The sequence below is a fragment of the Cyprinus carpio genome, chromosome A16, assembly GCF_018340385.1.
Source record: "Cyprinus carpio isolate SPL01 chromosome A16, ASM1834038v1, whole genome shotgun sequence".
Classification (NCBI taxonomy): Eukaryota; Metazoa; Chordata; class Actinopteri; order Cypriniformes; family Cyprinidae; genus Cyprinus; species Cyprinus carpio.
Genome location: NC_056587.1, coordinates 8882203 through 8901437, shown reverse-complemented (window position 1 = coordinate 8901437; position 19235 = coordinate 8882203). Strand labels below are relative to the sequence as shown.

General features: G+C 36.6%; 2 protein-coding genes across 2 annotated transcripts; one reads left to right on the top strand and one right to left on the bottom strand.

The window, feature by feature from the left end:
- The first annotated feature begins 1187 nt into the window (after positions 1 to 1187).
- On the top strand, positions 1188 to 9911 carry LOC109111380 (meprin A subunit beta-like). The gene is made up of 15 exons (XM_042772436.1): positions 1188 to 1227; positions 1441 to 1508; positions 1628 to 1646; positions 1890 to 1931; positions 2007 to 2038; positions 2123 to 2201; positions 2283 to 2403; positions 3009 to 3187; positions 3301 to 3519; positions 5122 to 5277; positions 5391 to 5615; positions 6434 to 6880; positions 7002 to 7175; positions 7335 to 7443; positions 9025 to 9911. Exons 2-15 carry the CDS (start codon positions 1446 to 1448, stop codon positions 9101 to 9103), a joined length of 1944 nt encoding a protein of 647 aa, XP_042628370.1. The 5' UTR covers positions 1188 to 1227; positions 1441 to 1445; the 3' UTR covers positions 9104 to 9911.
- Positions 9912 to 10046: 135 nt separating this feature from the next.
- gtpbp10 (GTP-binding protein 10 (putative)) lies at positions 10047 to 19061 on the bottom strand. The gene is made up of 10 exons (XM_042772437.1): positions 18871 to 19061; positions 17891 to 18084; positions 16714 to 16805; positions 16361 to 16505; positions 15425 to 15498; positions 14045 to 14097; positions 13699 to 13806; positions 13539 to 13616; positions 12778 to 12901; positions 10047 to 10825 (listed from the first exon to the last, which is right to left on the bottom strand). Exons 1-10 carry the CDS (start codon positions 18901 to 18903, stop codon positions 10584 to 10586), a joined length of 1143 nt encoding a protein of 380 aa, XP_042628371.1. The 5' UTR covers positions 18904 to 19061; the 3' UTR covers positions 10047 to 10583.
- Positions 19062 to 19235: the final 174 nt, after the last annotated feature.

The following is a 19235-nucleotide window of genomic DNA, read 5'->3' as shown; positions in this document are numbered from 1 at the left end:
TCCTCCTCCGCCCTCTATGATGGCGAGCCGGTGGCTCCTTGACGGAAGACTCAGGCGTTGAGTCAACCATCCTGTGCTGTGGTGCTGGGCTGGCGGCCATCTTGTGCTGTGGTGCTGGGCTGGCGGCCATCTTGTGCTGTGGCGCTGGGCTGGCGGCCATCTTGTGCTGTGGCGCTGGGCTGGCGGCCATCTTGTGCTGTGGCGCTGGGCTGGCGGCCATCTTGTGCTGTGGCGCTGGGCTGGCGGCCATCTTGTGCTGTGGCGCTGGGCTGGCGGCCATCTTGTGCTGTGGCGCTGGGCTGGCGGCCATCTTGTGCTGTGGCGCTGGCTCAGCAGACCTGACGTGAACACTCCTGGGAACCTCTGGGATCTTGTTCAACCTGGAGAAGTAATTCAAAAATGTCTCAGTGGCCATCTTGGACAGTGGCACTAGGCTGGCAGCCGTCTGGCCTCGTGGCGTGGGGCTGGTGACCACCTTGTGCTGTGGCGCTGAGCTGGCGTCCATCTTGCCTCGTGGCGCTGGCCCTGGCAGTGGCATCATGGGCAGTGGCGCCACCATGGCGGACGTGCGCTTCTTCTCCCCTCTCCGTCCGCCATGGTGAGACAGTGGCTCTGATCCATCCCACACGAGCCCCGGATCGAAGGGGGGGCCATGGTTGAGAGCGATACTGAGCCTCCTCTCGACCACCCACTCCTCTGCGACCTCCCCGGGTCCCACGAAAAATGACCAGGCGGGTTCCCTCAAACTCTATCCTTCTCTCCCGCTCGATGGCTGGGGGAGAAACCTCAAAAAACATACAGCTGGATCTAGGCATGACGGAGTCCTTCTGTCACGACACGCACACAGACAGGTAGATCCAAAAGCAGTATGTTTATTGGGGTGAACCAAAATCAGACAACATCCAGGCAAAGGTCAAAATCCAGGTAATCCGTCCAAAACAAGAAACATAAAACAACATCCAGAAACACAAAAAAACCAGGGTGACATTCAACAAGGGACTCCGTAACAATGACAGAAACAACCAGGGTATTTATAGACAGGTGCAAACAAGGTAAGTGGTGACAGCTGAACACAATGAACAGTGATGAACAGATAAGGCTAGTGGGAAATGTAGTTCAGAAGGGGGTGACAATCAGGGGAAGTGAGACCTCTAGTGGCCACCCAGGGAGACACAGAACAGACACCGTGACAGTTTTATGTTCAGCTGCATTAGTGACTGAAAACTGGTATGCGTTCATTTTAGTTTCCAGAATTTTTTTAATTTTGATTACCTTAAATGTAAATAACTGGCTGGGTAATATTTACATATTATTAAACATAATTAAATATGTTTTTTACAAAAAAGTTACATGTCCCAAGTATTTTGCTGGTAAATTTTAAAGTGATTAGAAAAAACTCCATAAATCAACAATCAAATTTGATCATTATGATTTTTTCAGTGAAGATGCAATTACGCACATTTCTTTTGCTGAGTTTGGCTTTGGCTTTTTGCCCAGCATCATCTATGGTAAGTTTGTAAGCTTATGTCATAACATATTGTCATAGTAAAAGTGGTAGATAGCTGTTGATTTTTAAAATGTATTTTTTATAATCTCTGTATATTGTTTTCATATCTCATGTTCTTAGCCCCCACCACATACATCTGGTAAGTACAGCAGCACAGTCACTGAAATTAATCAGTCGTAAAGTTATTGTAATATGTTTAATATGTGTGTAGTGTAAAAGATCCGGTTTTGGCTGCTTATTACTGCCTGATGATACGATTGGCCCTTCATCATTTTACTTTCAGGCTGTTTCACTACAATTACATTTTTTTGTCTAGCATTCAATGCACTCAATTCTGGTTCTCCCTCTGTCTTTTGTTTCCTTTATTATATTTGTATCAAAGACATTAATGAGGATCGGAAGGACATTACAGATATAAACAAAGGTAAAACTACTGTATTATCTTAAAAACTCAAATGCATTGCAGTAAAGCAACTACTGAACTCTCTTGTGATGATAGGTTTAAATCTCAGAGAAGGAGACATCATGGTGGTGAGTTCTGTTCCAAGACATTCTATAATTACAATATTGGATAATTCAGAAATCAGCATTTACAGTCCTCCCATCTGCTTTCAACCTAATCAAAGGAGCGCCATTCTTGGGAATCAGTACCAGTGGAATATTCCTGTCCCCTTTGAGCTGAGTGTGAATCTCAGTAAGAAAACATCGATTTTCATGTCATGTCAAGTTTTAAATAGCATTTAAATTAACTTTCATATGTCTTCCATGGTTATAGGTATGAACTATAAAGGAGTCATTTTGAGAGCCCTTGAGCAGTTCAGACTGAAATCATGTATTGACTTTAAGGCCAGAACAGCAGAAGACATTTCTTACATCTCTGTGGAGAGCCTTGAAGGGTACAGTATGGTTCCCATTCATAATCCAAATATAGACTGATATATATTTTCTTTCTGTTTGTCTAATACAATATGTATAAATGTTAAGTGTCTGCCTTTATGTAGGACTAATATATTTTTTTTCCAGTTGCCATGGGTCTTTTAAAATATTTTATATACATTATTTATGGAAGTCATTGTTTGTTAGTTTTTTTGTCTGTGTGTTGTGGTGGTGGGTGTTTGTTTTGTTGATTGTATGGTTTACTGCTGACTGTAAAACAAAATTGCCTCCTTGGGGAAGATAAAGTTGACTTTGACCTACGTTAAAAGTGTCATTTTTGTTGTTTTTAATGGACCACATATATGTGTGTTTGTTTAAAAATTTGGTTGAGAAGAACAGAGCTGTAAGGCAAACAGTAGCTATTTTGAAGAATAGAACATTTAGATAAAAAGTTCATTTTAATTTTTTTGTTTCTAACATAATTCTTCTATTTGTGTTATTTCATAGTTTTTGTGATATTTCCTTCAATCTTGTAGACTATTTATTTTGATAGGTAGTGTTGTAACAACCTTCATTCACTTACCTGTATGTGTTATATCAATGTGCTCTCTCACTTGTTTTTCAGGTGTTGGTCATATGTCGGTCACAGATTTCTAGGAGCTCAGACTCTTTCCATTGGAAATGGTTGTGGAGAAAAAGCCTTTATTGAGCATGAGTTTCTCCATGCACTGGGATTTTTCCATGAGCAGTCAAGATACGACAGAGATGATTATGTGACCATCAACTTTGAAAACATCATTACAGGTCATTTGATTTATTTGCTAGCCCTGATGCTGAACTATCCAATTAACTAAAGTAAATAAGCCATTCCTTATGAACAACTACATTGATAATTCAATCAGTTTATTTATTGTTAGGGTATGCAAACAGTTTCAGTAAATTCAGTGAGAGCCTGACCACCACCCAAGACACCCCATATGACTACTTCTCTGTAATGCATTTGGATAAAAACGCCTTCAGCAACGGTAATGGACCTACAATCATTACCAAGCATCCTGAGTTCCAGGATGTGATTGGTCAACGCCTGGACATGAGTGAATATGATGTGATTGAACTCAACAAACTCTATAAATGCAGTGAGTATTTCTCATATTCATATTTTTTTTTTAGTTTTAATGTATATTCTTTGAAACATACTGTAACTGTGGACTTGTAGTTTGATAGTTGAATATCTCAGTAGGACTATTGTCTGTTGCAAGAAAGAACGATAACGATTGTAATGAATTGCCATGTAAAAAAATGTAAACTTTATATATATATATATACACTCACCTAAAGGATTATTAGGAACACCTGTTCAATTTCTTATTAATGCAATTATCTAAACAACCAATCACATGGCAGTTGCTTCAATGCATTTAGGGGTGTGGTCCTGGTCAAGTCAATCTCCTGAACTACAAACTGAATGTCAGAATGGGAAAGAAATGTGACTTAAGCAATTTTGAGCGTGGCATGGTTGTTGGTGCCAGACGGGCCGGTCTGAGTATTTCACAATCTGCTCAGTTACTGGGATTTTCACGCACAACCATTTCTAGGGTTTACAAAGAATGGTGTGAAAAGGGAAAAACATCCAGTATGCGGCAGTCCTGTGGGCGAAAATGCCTTGTTGATGCTAGGGGTCAAAGGAGAATGGGCCGACTGATTCAAGCTGATAGAAGAGCAACTTTGACTGAAATAACCACTCGTTACAACCGAGGTATGCAGCAAAGCATTTGTGAAGCCACAACCAAACAACCTTGAGGCGGATGGGCTACAACATCAGAAGACCCCACTGGGTACCACTCATCTCCACTACAAGTAGGAAAAAGAGGCTACAATTTGCAGGAGCTCACCAAAATTGGACAGTTGAAGACTGGAAAAATGTTGCCTGGTCTGATTAGTCTCGATTTCTGTTGAGACATTCAGATGGTAGAGTCAGAATTTGGCGTAAACAGAATGAGAACATGGATCCATCATGCCTTGTTACCACTGTGCAGGCTGGTGGTGGTGGTGTAATGGTGTGAGGGGATATTTTCTTGGCACACTTTAGGCCCCTTAGTGCCAATTGGGCATCGTTTAAATGCCACGGCCTACCTGAGCATTGTTTCTGACCATGTCCATCCCTTCATGACCACCATGTACCATCCTCTGATGGCTACTTCCAGCAGGATAATGCACCATGACACAAAGCTTGAATCATTTCAAATTGGTTTCTTGAACATGACAATGAGTTCACTGTACTAAAATGGCCCCCACAGTCACCAGATCTCAACCCAATAGAGCATCTTTGGGATGTGGTAGAACGGGAGCTTCGTGCCCTGGACGTGCATCCCACAAATCTCCATCAACTGCAAGATGCTATCCTATCAATATGGGCCAACATTTCTAAAGAATGCTTTCAGCCCTTTGTTGAATCAGTGCCACGTAGAATTAAGCCAGTTCTGAAGGCGAAAGGGGGTTAAACACAGTATTAGTATGGTGTTCCTAATAATCCTTTAGGTGAGTATATATATATATATATATATATATATATATATATATATATATATATATATATATATATATATATATATATATATATATATATATATATATATATATATGTCAGAGCCCAATCACCCTGTCAGTTTATTTTGGGATAATGACCTACTGACTTTTAGGGCCTGATTTTGCCTCAAACATGTTTGTTTGCATTACAGATTCTTCTATCTCTTTCCTGGATCATTGTAGTTTTGATGATGAATCTCTGTGTCAGATGAGTGTCTGTTCTGCTGCTGATTATGGCTGGCAGAGAGTAAAGTCAGTGAGTGGCATCAGTGTGACTGATCACACAAACTTGGGCAAAGAAAAAAATGGTGAGATCTGTTACAGGCAGTCTCTAAATAGTCTGTGAATAAAAAATGTATGTTTCGACAGTGTGTGCTTTTTCACACATCTGTAAATTAAACACCTGTTTTAATGTCTGCAGGAGTGTCTTTCTTCATGCACTTCAGTACTAAGGGTAGAAATGAGGGGGATGCAGCCAGAATGGAGAGCAAGACAATGACCCCTAAAAGAGACTGCAAAGTCCAGTGCCTGCAGTTCTATTACTATCACAGTGGTAATGAGTCTGACCAGCTCAACATCTGGATCCGAGAATACCAGAACGAAGCAGACAACAGAGGAACTCTCAGACTTATGGATCAGATCACAGGTCTGTTTTTTTTTTTTTTTTTTTTTTTATTATTATTACAAAGCATATAAGCCTGTATTTTAAAGGGGTCATATGATGTTACTAAAAAGAACATTATTTTGTGTATTTGGTGTAATGAAATGTGTTTATGCGGTTTAAGGTTAAAAAAAAACACATTATTGTTTCACCTCTATGCCCCACCTTTCTGAAACGTGTCTTTTTTTTACAAAGCTCATCGGTCTGAAAAGCGGGGTGTGCTGTGATTGGCCAGCTATCCAGTGCTTTGTGATTGGCCAAATGCCTCAAGCACGTGACAGAAATGTTACACCCCTTGCCGTACTGTGATGTGTGTCCAAGTAAGAAAACTGGCACAAGAAGACAAAAACAATAAAACCCATTACAAACGAGCCATTTGTTGCATCCAGTGGGGATATAATTACAGATTATAATGACTTATACTGTGTTTTTACCCGTTGCGTTGCATCGCGCCACGTAAACATAACATTTTGTTGCATTTGTGCTCTAAATATTTGGGTTGAACTGTTCTGGAACAGTGTTGTAAATACAACTTAACCACTGATTTCTAGTTGTGTCCTCTTTTGGAAGGCCAAACAAAGTATTTTTTCGCTTTCACAACGAAACAGTGTCTCAACGACATGGTGCCAGTGGCAACAGTGAGAATCAAAGGTTATGCCTTCTTTCTTTGCATGAACAATCTTATCTATTCATGAACAGCTTGTAACACTCCAAAGAGAACGGAAAACTTGAAATCACATCATATGACCCCTTTAAGATGCCCCTCAAAAATTTAATGTTACTGAACATTTAATTTCTTGCAGAACCCCCTGGCAATTACTGGAAGCTGCATCATGTGCCACTGAATGCAAATAAAACCTTCCAAGTTGTATTTGAAGCCCGTAAAGGAGCTGGGAACTCCAGTGGAGGATTTTCACTGGATGATATCAATATTTCAGAGACTGAGTGTCCCCACACATGGCAGATAAGAGACTTTGAGAAGGTTTTGAAAAACAGTGTGTCTGGCACTTGGATGAACAGTCCATTGTATTACTCCAGTGAGGGTTACCGCTTTCTGGCTCTCTTAATGGTGAATCAGAATTACCTTTCAGTATATGTTGGTCTGGTATCTGGTGCATATGATGACCAGTTGCAGTGGCCTTGTCCATGGAGACAAATAACCTTCCAAATACTTGACCAGAATCCACACATACAGAAGCGCATGTCCTCTGAGAAAAGCTACACAACTGACCCTACTTTGGTTTCTTCCTGTGAGAATCTGATTATTTTTCTCTCATATCATGTTACATGCAGCATTTTAGTAAACTGATTATCAAGGTTATTATTATATGTAGTTTTGAAGGGCCTAAAAGCCATATTTTGTTGTAACAGATGGCAGAAATGACTGGGACAATCCTCGAAATAATGGAACTCGAGTTGTCATTGGCAATGAGACCGTATATGTGGGTATTTTTTGGGGCTATCAATATGCCATAATGAACGAAGATCTCACTAAAAGAGAGTTTATCAAGGGTGGTGACATCATTCTTCTCTTTACCATGCAAGGTAGGTTTTGTGAAGTACCTTCAGAAAGCGATTTTATCTTAAATAAAACACTGTATTAGGAGTAAATTGGGCAAAATGAGAACGATGACGAGGATTCAAATTTGCAACTTGCAACTTTTAGAGAACTGTTGTTTACAAATCCAGAATACTTTGTTGCAGATATCTCAGGGCTCCGTCAGAAGAACTCTCTACCCTGCCCTAAAGTGACATTGAAGAATCTTAAGACTTCATTTGATGCAGCTGTCAAGCAGGGACCATGTGCTACAAGGTGAATATTGTTTTAACTATTGTTAACACCATCTACACCGGAAAATAAGACCCGCAGTGCCACGTGACAGCAGTCTCAGACTGAAAGTTAGAGTGGAGATTTATAGACTCGCAGAGGTTAAGCTCAAAGTACACTTCGGCCATAAGTTTCGCAACGGTCTGAACTTGGTCCGCATACAGCCCAATTATTGCGTCCACACAGACATAAGGTGAATGTTGAGACAAAAGTGTCCACTAAGTGATATTGTGCACGTGTTAAACTCATCCATCCTCTCTCATCCGTGTTTGAGTATATTTTGAAAGCTGTTTGGAAGCAGCTGTGTGCAAGATGGAGTGAAATGAGGAAAATGAAGTATAACCAGGCCTTTACAGTTAGTGGTGGGGTGGAGCTTATAGTTGTAGTGAAGTTAGGGTTACTGCTGGGGGCGGGTTAGGTGATCGTCAGCTCTGCCCTAACTTCTGGTCTGAGACTGCTGGCCTGAAATTACTGTCATAATGAAAGAAAATCTCACTAAAAGAAAGTTTATCAAGAGTGATGACATAGTACTTCTCTTCAACATGCAAGGTAGGTTTTGTGAAGTAACTGTATTAACTGTTTTAAGAGTAAATTGGGCAGAATTAGAATGATGACAAGAATTTAAATTTGTGACTTGCAATTTTCTGAGAACATTTTTACAAATACAGAATATATTGTCATAAATATCTCAGGGCTACGTCAGAAGAACAAAATCAAAAAGAATGAATTATAAGTGTATAATATATACAATTATTAAAGTGAAAGTGAAGTGACATACAGCCAAGTATGGTGACCCATACTCAGAATTCGTGCGCTGCATTTAACCCATCCAAAGTGCACACACACAGCAGTGAACACACACCCGGAGCAATGGGCAGCCATTTTATGCTGCAGCGCTCGGGGAGCAGTTGGGGGTTCGGTGCCTTGCTCAAGGGTACCTCAGTCATGGTATTGCCGGCCCGAGTCAAACTCTCTAACCATTAGGCCACGACTTCCCCCTATTTATTATGAGTGTATTATAATAAGTGTAGTGTATGTATTATAATATATACATTATAATATACAATTGCTGCATACTAAAATATTAAGGATGGACATTTTTATTAAATATTAAGCGGTGTGTTGCCATTCTCATAGGCTTACATTCTCACTATGAGATGTAATTTATAGGATGGGACATGCCCTTGTTTTTCCAGGTTTGTCCCCACTATCGCAGGGATGCTGGAGCCCCAGTATCTCAGGCCCAAGTTCCCTATTTATTCAAGTGAAATTAAAATGAAAACAAACATGCCCCCGCTCATTAAAAGGTTAACTGAAGTGTTATCATATTAGGCAATTTCACTAGCTGGCATCCTTCTAGAATATATCTCTTTAATATTACAGAAGGTTGCTATGCAGCAAAAATAACGATCAGCTATTGGCGCTGACTAATCGGAAGCCAGGGCCAAAACTATACAATAGCAATTAACATTTCAAACCATACAGTATCAAAATATGAGATGAAATTAATATTTTCTAGTACAGCTGACAGTGTATTAATATTTATGTGTATTTCTCTTGTTTTAGTGATTGTCTGGGAATATTTTGCACTTCCATTACTTCCTCTCTGATCCTATTGGTGTGCCTCCGTTTGCTGTTAAATTAATCCTGAGATTTTCCCAGCTCTATGTCGGACTACATGAATTCAATTTAAAAGCAACTGCATCTGTCTTCAGCCTTCTGGTATATTATACTGTTAAACCTATATTTTAATTTAATGAGATGCTACAGAATACATCTATGGTTATCTGTAATGAAGCAAAACGTTAATTTTAGTCTACTGATTTACATGCTAAACTTTGTCACATATAGTTGAAAACTTGTAATCATTGCATAAACATTATTGATTGAAAATTACTATACAAAATGTTAAATGTGGCTATGCGCCCACAAGAATTATGTGAATGTCTTGTATGAATCAAAAACCAATCTTGCAAGTAATAACCAACTATATTATTCAAATGTTTAAATGAGTTTGAATGTGATTGTGGCGTAAATGCTGAAAGATCTAAGGATTTAAATTGTACCAATCTGTGTGTAGCTTAATGAGAGAAACCATACATTTACATACAAATACTAAACCATCATTTTTTGTTGTTGTTAATTGATAATCATTTATCATATAATTTAACCATCTGTTGATTTTTATTTTCATTATCAGTGCTCTTGTAATGCTTGCTATTGCAGATTAATCTTATGATTATGTGGTTTCAAGTGATATTTGTCTTTGTGAGAGACCAGGTAAAGTCTCCATTTCTATTCTAACATCACATGATGATGCTGTGAAGCAGTAATTTTCCACTGCATTAATTCAACACTTTTTGAATTTGTTGTGGTCAGATGAAGTCCAGCTGAGCACTGAAACAGACAGAACTAAGATTATTTAATAAAACCTGCTCATTCAGATCACTTGATCTCCCTGCTTTCTCTCACTTCTTCCTCTGCCAACCTCTTGGCTGATACGAGACAACAAATTAATAATTAATGAATTATTAACTGGATAAAATGCAGTTCTAACATAAACATAAACATTTATGATTGACAAAAAATAGTTTTGAACTTGCAAGTGTTTTACTTGATATTACTCTGGCACAGAATAATCTAGCATTTAACAGTTAATGAAGGCATAAAACACCTACATTACAAAAAACAGCATGAAAAATCAGCAGATGGCAGTACAGCTCTGATTCTGTTACAAACTACTGCGAACAAATCATGAAGACCTTGAAAAACAGAAAGGTTTACTGAATAAGATCAATATATATATATATATATATATTAAAACCAGCAAACCAGACCAGCATGATCAGACTGGGAGAGCAGCTAAAACCAACTTCAAGCAATGCATTACATGAAAGCTTACCCAGACACAAAGGTCAGCATTTTGGTGTCAGAATACAACATTAAAACACACATCAGGCACAGATACTAGTCCAAAAATAAAGACTGATTTAAGTGAAATGTGCTGTTTGTTTTCTGTTGAATGCTCTTTAACTGCATATAATTACATATTTCACATGTCTGCAAATGTTCAACAGTATCCCTGAGGATCATTTATGGACTGCCATACCCAAACCTGTGGGATCTCAGGTCGGCTGAGAAAACCCCCAGCTAGGTATGGATGAAGTGGGAATCTCCCTTCTCAACTTAAGTAGCCTCTCACTGCGCTGACCCTCAGTTTCTATGATGTTCTGTTCCTCAAGTGATTGCCGGATGAGAGACTTGAGCAAGGGCAGACCAAGGCCAGTTGTGGCAGAGACTGGGACGACGTGTGTGAAACACATTAGTCTTTTAGGGATGACATCCTCAGGAAAGAGACGGCTTGATTCTAGGAAAGCACAGCATCATTTAAAAGAATTATCAACTGAGGAAAACTGCATGTACACAGCCATCAAGCTCAATGCAATGAAACAATCACATAAGGCCTGCAGTTCAGCAAAATTTACTTGTGGCAGAAACTCAAGACTGCCATTATAGTCAATAAAAGTACAAATCCCTGACCTCCCCACCAGGGAAAATTGCAGTACATATATTTGTGTAAAACGTGGCTGATTTGGCAGATTTAATAAACTGCTCTCTGACTGCTTTTTAAACACAATGGGTATGTTGAATTGATATCAATCTGCATATGTGATGGACATTGGTTATGACCATCTATGGTATCTCCTTTGAAAGCATCTTGAGTAGAGATCGACCGATATATCGATTTATCGATATTTTCCCTGATATTTAAACATTTTACCATAATCGGATATCGGTTTTGAAATATCGGATTCACAGATAAATGCCGCCATCTTGTGGGTGTTTTGAGAATTGCGCGCAGGATCGCCATTGCAGCACGTCTGAGAGGAGACGAGACAACAACAACGGTGTGCAGGTACTTGATTTGCTGTAGTTAGTAAACTTTATTTAACATAACAGCCAGTTATGCACAAATAAGATGCATTACATAAATGCCTGATATGTAGTTTATACAGCTTAGCTCTAAGAAATTGAGACCAACTCACAGAGTCATGTTAAATAATCCATCAAGTCCTGTCCCAATAAAGACGTAACTTTGCCTGAATTAATATGCAGCCATGAATGAGCGCATGTTGGAAATAAAAGTGCTGAATTTAATTCTCTCTCTGTTGTAAATTTGCTCCATCATTAGTCTCATGAAGCCGCTTCCATATTGCTGTTCACACACCGGGTTGATGTGGTTGATCAGGAAATGCTCCAGCATGGCCACCGCATGTAACTTTTAACAAGATTCACTTGTTTAAAACACCCTAAATTGTATTAACATTTACTATATAACCATTATTTTGCTAATAAACATCTAAATAAATACAACTTTATGAAAATTAATTATTTATTATCACCGCAAGTGATCACAGTTTGAGTATAGTTCTGTGTAACTGCAAAGATAAACCGCGCTGTCAGCAGGCATTTCATAATCTAGAAGGACAAAACATTATTAATAATTTTGATATAACATTCCAGTTAAGAAATGCAATAAAATATGATGTTTTGTTTGTTATATTCCAATATTCCAGAGAATATTATTCAGTGAATTAACATTATCCAGTGAATTATTCTTGACTCTGTAGCTATTAAACATGTAAAATGAAGTTGATATGACTCCTGTCATTTATTTTCTCCATTTGAAAACATTAGACATTCTACATTTTGCTTATTGTTAATATTAGTGTTGTTGCTATTGATGCTTTTTATAAATAAAATGTTTTTTATTGTTGTAATATAGATTAAATTTAACATGAAAGACTAATTTTCAACACTTTAAAAAAAAAAAAGATGACTGAAAAGAGGAAAACCCAAAGAGAAGTATGTTCTTTCTTCACGTAGTCATTTATTTACTTTAACAGTTAATAAATATCTGTTCTGCCTATTGGTTATCAGGTACATAAACATGCAAATAATTGGCATCGGTTATAAAAAAAACAATATCAGTCGATCACTAATCTTGAGTAAAACAAGTACATAATATAAGTACATACAAAAGATCTGAACCGGAAGCTACAGTATGTGACCCGTTTTACATAATACGGAGGTTTGTTGCATGTAACCCCTATTGTATGAAACAATAATGCAACCAATGATTGATAAAACTATCTGCTGCTGTGATATAAAATTTCTGTAATGGACCCACTGTATACCTAAAACAACACAAAACAAAGTCTAAAGGCAATTTGTGACTAATATGCTTGAATGGCCTATATAATAAATAGCCCCTAAATTGCCCATTTGCTTCTAAAAAAAAAAAAAAAAAAAACCTACCTTCCTGGTTCTCTAAGTGAGCTTCCAGTTCTCGGAGAAGGCCCTGAGCCTCGGGGAGGTCCATCTTATTTATGACCAGGATCGCTGGCTTCCCTAAAAGTTCCTCCTTATACAACTCCAGTTCCTGATTAACAGAGAAAATCAAGAGCACTTTATGCAGCACAATCATATATGCAGAATCATTTCATTCAGGAAAGCAGTTTATTTTTTTTTATTTTACATAGAGCTCAGGTATATATATATATATATATATATATATATATATATATATATATATATATATATATATATATATATATATATATATATATATGTAAGTGTGTGTGTGTTCATACTGTATGCACATTACAGTTCAAAAGTTTTTGAATAAGTCTCTTATGCTTACTAACGCTGCATTTATTTGATCAAAAATACAGTGAAATCATAAATACTGTAAAATAGTTTTACAATTAAAAATAACTGTTTTCTATTTAAATATTTTTAAAAATGTAATTTCTTCCTGCGATGGTAAAGCTGAAATTTCAGCAGCCAATACTCTTTACAGTCTTTATTGTCACATGATCCTTCAGAAATTACAATACTTATAAAAAAAACAAATATAATATTGATATTAACTTTAATAATAACTTTTCATTATTTGATGAATAGAAATTTCAAAAGAACATCATTTATTTGAAATATTCAGTAATATTATAAATGCCTTTACTGTCACCTTTGATCAATTAATGCATCCTTGCAGAATCAGTAGTGTATATTATTACCTTGTTTAATAGCAGCACGGTTTCAAATGCAGACCTAAACGGGGTGTTACTAGATAGCTGAAACCCACAGATGTCAACCTGAAACATCAGAGTATGAGATTAGTATTCAACTCTCACAGTCACTAACATTCAAGTTCATGTAACAGACAAAACTCAGTACCACAAACATGAGCTGCTTGGTTCTCTCCAAATGCTTGAGAAACTTGTGTCCCATGCCTTTATTTACGTGGGCACCTTCAATGAGTCCTGGTAAGTCTGCTACTGAAACCTCCAGAGAAAAACAAACTTCTCTAACTCACTCTGGCATCAGTCTGACAAAGTGTGTATTATGTAATATAAAATCATATTTGCTGAAGGTCTGTTCAATAGAAATGTATATTGCAATTTTTGGTTTAATTCTCAGAGTATTTTATGGGATAAGGTCAAAAGCAAGCTTGTTAAGCAACATTCAGTATAAGTGCTAGGTGCTATAATTTCATCACATTTTGAAGAGCCTGTCATCCTACCTGCCTGTGATCATCATACATCACCTTTCCAATTTCAGGTCTTAAAGTTGTAACTGCAGAAGTAAAATAAAGAAAAATAGCAAGGGATTATTGTAAAAGTGGAAATAAGGTGGCAGTTTTATACACACACATACAAACGTATGCAGACATACATACATACATACATACATACATACATACATACATACATATATATATATACACACACACACACACACACACACACATATATATATATATATACACACACACACAAACAAACATTAATTCCACAATATATATACACACACACACACATATACAAAGATATATATATACATATATACACACAGTACAGGTCAAAAGTTTGGAAACATTACTATTTTTTTGGAAAGAAGTTTCTTCTGCTCATCATGCCTGCATTTATTTGATGAAAAATACAGAAAAAAAATGTAATATTGTGATATATTATTACAATTTAAAATAATTGTTTTTAAATGTATTATACTTTAAATTGTCATTTATTTCTGTGATGCAAAGCTGAATTTTTAAGATCATTATCACATGATCCTTTAGAAATCATTCTAATATGATGATTCATTATCAAAGTTGGAAAGAGTTCTGCTGCTTAATATTTTTTCAGAACATGTGATACTTTTTTAGGATACTTTGATGAATAAAAAGTAAAAAGTTTTTAAAATATAAATATTTTGTAATAACAATATACACTACTGGTCAGTAATTTGGGGTCAGTAATTTTTCTTTCTTTCTTTTTTTTAAATAAAATCAATACTTTTATTCAGCAAGGATGTGTTAAATTGATAAAAAGTGATAGTAAAGAAAATATGTTATTAGAATATATATTATTAGAAATTTTTTTTTTATTTTGAATAAATGCAGTTCTTTTTAACCTTTTATTCATCAAATATATTAGACACCAGAATTGTTTCCAACACTCATGTAAATAAACAATAAATAAACAAATAAATAAACAAATAAACAAATAGACTGGATGTTACATGTGACACTGAAGGCTGGAGTAATGATGCTGAAAATTCAGCTTTGCATCACAGGAATAAATTATTTTTTTAAAGTATATTCAAATAGAAAACTATTATTTTAAGTTGTAATAATATTTCACAATATCACAGTTTTTTCTGTATTTTTGATCAAATAAATGCAGGCTTGATGAGCAGAAGAGACTTCTTTCAAAAACATTAAAAATAGTAATGTTTCCAAACTTTTTACCTGTACTGCATATATATACATATATATATATATATATATATATATATATATATATATACATATATATATATTTATATATATATTTTCATATATATATATATATAAACTCACTACGTTGGTTTAACTAATTTGTAACTGATTTTCAGTTCTCACAGGGGTAGCTGGCAATCCTTGGTTTAGCATGAGACAAGGCAGTCAGCAAGGAGGATTTGCCTGCATTGGGAAACCTGTCAAAAAAAAAAAGGGAAAAAAAATTTGGTGTGTGTGAAATACATATTAAAGGAATACTCCGCCCCATAATGAACATTTTGTCATTAATCACTTACCCCCATGTCGTTCCAAACCCCTAAAAGCTTCGCTCGTCTTCAGAACACAATTTAAGATATTTTGGATGGAAACCGGGAGGTCTGTGACTGTCCCATAGACTGCCAAGTAAATAACAGTGTCAAAGTCCATAAAAGGAATGAAAGTCGTCGTCAGAATACTCCATCTGCCATCAGACGTGCAATCTGGGTTACGATGATACGGTGATATGGAGAGACACAGAGGAGACCGTTGACAAAGGAATTGCTGAATAAAGTCGTTATATTTGTATTCTTCACTTACAAAAAGTTTTCCCGTCGCTTCATATAACCCAGATTGCACGTCTGATGGCAGAAGGAGTATTCTGACGACGACTTTCATACCTTTTATGGACCTTGACACTGTTATTTACTTGGCAGTCTATGGGACAGTCACAGACCTACCGATTTTCATGGGTTTGGAACGACATGGGGGTAAGTGATTAATGACAAAAAAAATCATTTTGGGGTGGAGTATCCCTTAATGGAAAGAGAAAACAATGAAACGAGAAGGGTCACAATTATGAAACTTAGCAGCTTTACTTTTGTGAAACATAATAATAATAAAAGTTTTTATGTACCAAATATAGTGTATTTATTATGTATTTTGTTTTATGCATTATTTTGGTCATTATTCCTAGATAATTTTTAGCTCTTTATGTCCTTTACCTTGTAATTTTACACTTTTTTTTGTTTTTTTGTTTTTAGAGCAATACCTTTCCAGTCCAAATTCTGTGCAGACACTCACCCTACAAGTCCTAGATCTGCAATGAGTTTAAGGTCCAGACGTATCTGTCTGGTTTGACCTTTACTTGGTAAGAACCCAGAGTGAAGAGAGCCACCATGACCCCCTTTGGCCACCAAAAGTTTGTCTCCTTCACAGTTCAACTCTCCTAATGAGAAAAGAAAAAAATTAATAACCATTAGATAAGACGCACAGAATACAATATGAAAGGGAACAAACAACACAAAATGGCATTTGATATAAGTGCAATCAAAGTGCAAAGTATGTCTAATAAGTATGTCAAATAAAAGCATGAAGTGATGTGAGGGGAAAACCTAGATGATCTAAATGTTATAGAGGGGTGTAAATGGAATTACCTAAGATTCTCCCATCATCTGTTGTAACACTGATCCCAACAGGTGCAAAGACCTGACTGTCCTCTCCTTTAGCCCCTCTCAGTGCATGAATACTGACAAAAGCACAAAAGCAGAGAGGAGACGACAGGACACATGACTACTAACTACGTCGCATAACTGACGTTTTCACATTGTATTGTATAGCAGAGCAATTATTTGTGATATTTGTTAATCTAGTTCACCAAAAAAGTGAATCTATCAACATTTACAAAAAAAGTACATTACTTCTTATGAGCTTTTCTAGTTTTAAAAGTCATTTAACAGTTTTTGTGAGAAGCAGTCCAAAAATAAGCATTTCACTTTCCTCACACTTGACTTGTGCACATTCTCTCAAATCATACACATGCAAATCAAAGAAGTTGTGCACAGAATCTTCTACTTCTGCCATGTTCAGCATGCAAACAATGTAATTCTTCCATCTTATCATAATTTGAACAGGTGGAAGTCAAGATGTTCAATGAATAACGTCTTACATTGCTATCCGCTCCTCATAAAAACCACTTGTATTACTTCTAAATACTTGAAAAACAGTACATGGGTCTTATAAACTACTTTCTGGAACTTGACATTTGGGATTGCTGTACGGTTTTGTTATATAGAAAAAAAAAGTAGCTTGGACATGCTAAATATCTCTTGAAAATTTGACAGGCTATTTAACGGCAACTATTTAAAAAATTTGGGAATGCATCATATCCTCAGCATGGAGACAATAAGCTTTCACAATATCAGAAAAATACAGAGCTCCTCACATCAGATTCACCAGACAAAAGAATGACACCTACAACACATCTGTTTCAGATATCTCACTCTGACACAAACAATCAATAGGAAAGATCACACAATCCGTTACAGCAAAAATATATAATAGGCTCCTGTGACATGTTTCAAAGTCATCTAAATACAAAATATTAATAAATTTAATATCAAATATCAAAAATAAATATATATTTTGATGTATGATCTTATGGAAACGCAATAAAAAGAAAAGAAAAAAAAATACTATTATATTTCGCCTATAACATAGGAAATTCCTATTATTGCCTTCCAGAGGTATTACTGACATTTGCCATTTCACTCAAACATTATTCTCTTTATTAGAAATACTTTATTAGTATACTTTATTCTTTATTAGACTTACCTGCTGTTTGAACCAACACCTGCAGTGAATCGTTTGTTAGGGTACTTGTCCTTGATTTGCTTCAGTGTAGTGTCTTTTTTGGCCACCACCCAAATGTCTCCACCATTTCCCCCAAGTCCCCCTAAACGGGGCAAACCCATTCCTCCACTCCCACCCCTCACATAAAGCCGTATATTATCCACAAAGTTGCCATACTGAAATAAAAGAGACAGATAAAGTTAGTAGGACATTATGTTTGTGAAACTGTTCATATTTCACTTCTGAAGGCATGGAAACTGTATGAAGTCAAATAAAGACAAATACAAATGCCGTCAGTCCAAATTTTCTGCAAAGTCTGCTGTGCCATTATTCCTTTATTTGTATAAGTCTGTGTCTATTATTATGATATAAATGATTTTAAATAGTCCTGTCCCTGCACATTCACTATAGCCTCTAGGGAAAGATGACCCCCCTCTTCCCCCAAGGAAGGCAAGGAAAGTCCACCATTAAAGGATTATTAAATGAAAAAGAAAAAATAATAACCAAACCTCCTCGTCAACATGACGCACTTTGTAGCATACTCAATATGATTAATAATGGTTTGTCTGGGCTCTCTGGGGTTAAAAAAAAACGTCAGGATTACAGCAGAAACACACCAGGAAAATTACCTAGGCTATTTATTCACGCCATCCTACAACTGCTGGCCTACAGATTAGCCTATGGAAAACGCATTTATCATTAACCATTAATTCGTGAAGATATTAAAAACGAATTATGGATTATGTTGATTATTTGGCACTGTCACAGCTCAGCTTGATTTCTACCAATCGGCTAATATACTTGATACGTGATAAAAAATGTTTAGAGTGAAGCATCATGTAGGTAACAGTAATTAGTTACATTGTCATTTGCTAAACGACTGTTAATGACAGAAACTGAGTGAAGGTCGGGCTACTGCTAACTAGTTAAATGTCATTCGATAACTCGCCAACGTTACCAACCTTCCGGAAACAAACTCTGCTTGTCCAGACCATCCCGAAATAACTCCCCAAGGCAGATATTGTATTAAAGTGTCACAAAATCTGTGTTTTTTGTCACAACGCTACTGTCTCTGCACCGTTGAAGTGAAGGACCAAACACGTGTGTGCTTCCGGAAACATGCCAATGTGTGCTGTGATTGGCTGAAAGTGCTGTCTATTACACATGTTTCCGCCTCCCTCCGTTTTGAACTCTGAGGAAGCTTCCTCACCTTTATCTGTGCACATGAGTTCTACTGCCAGGTTTTAGGTATGACTCTCCTTGTCATAAATAAAGTATTTGTCATTATTGTATATCTATATCATTACTGAAACACACACATTTTATT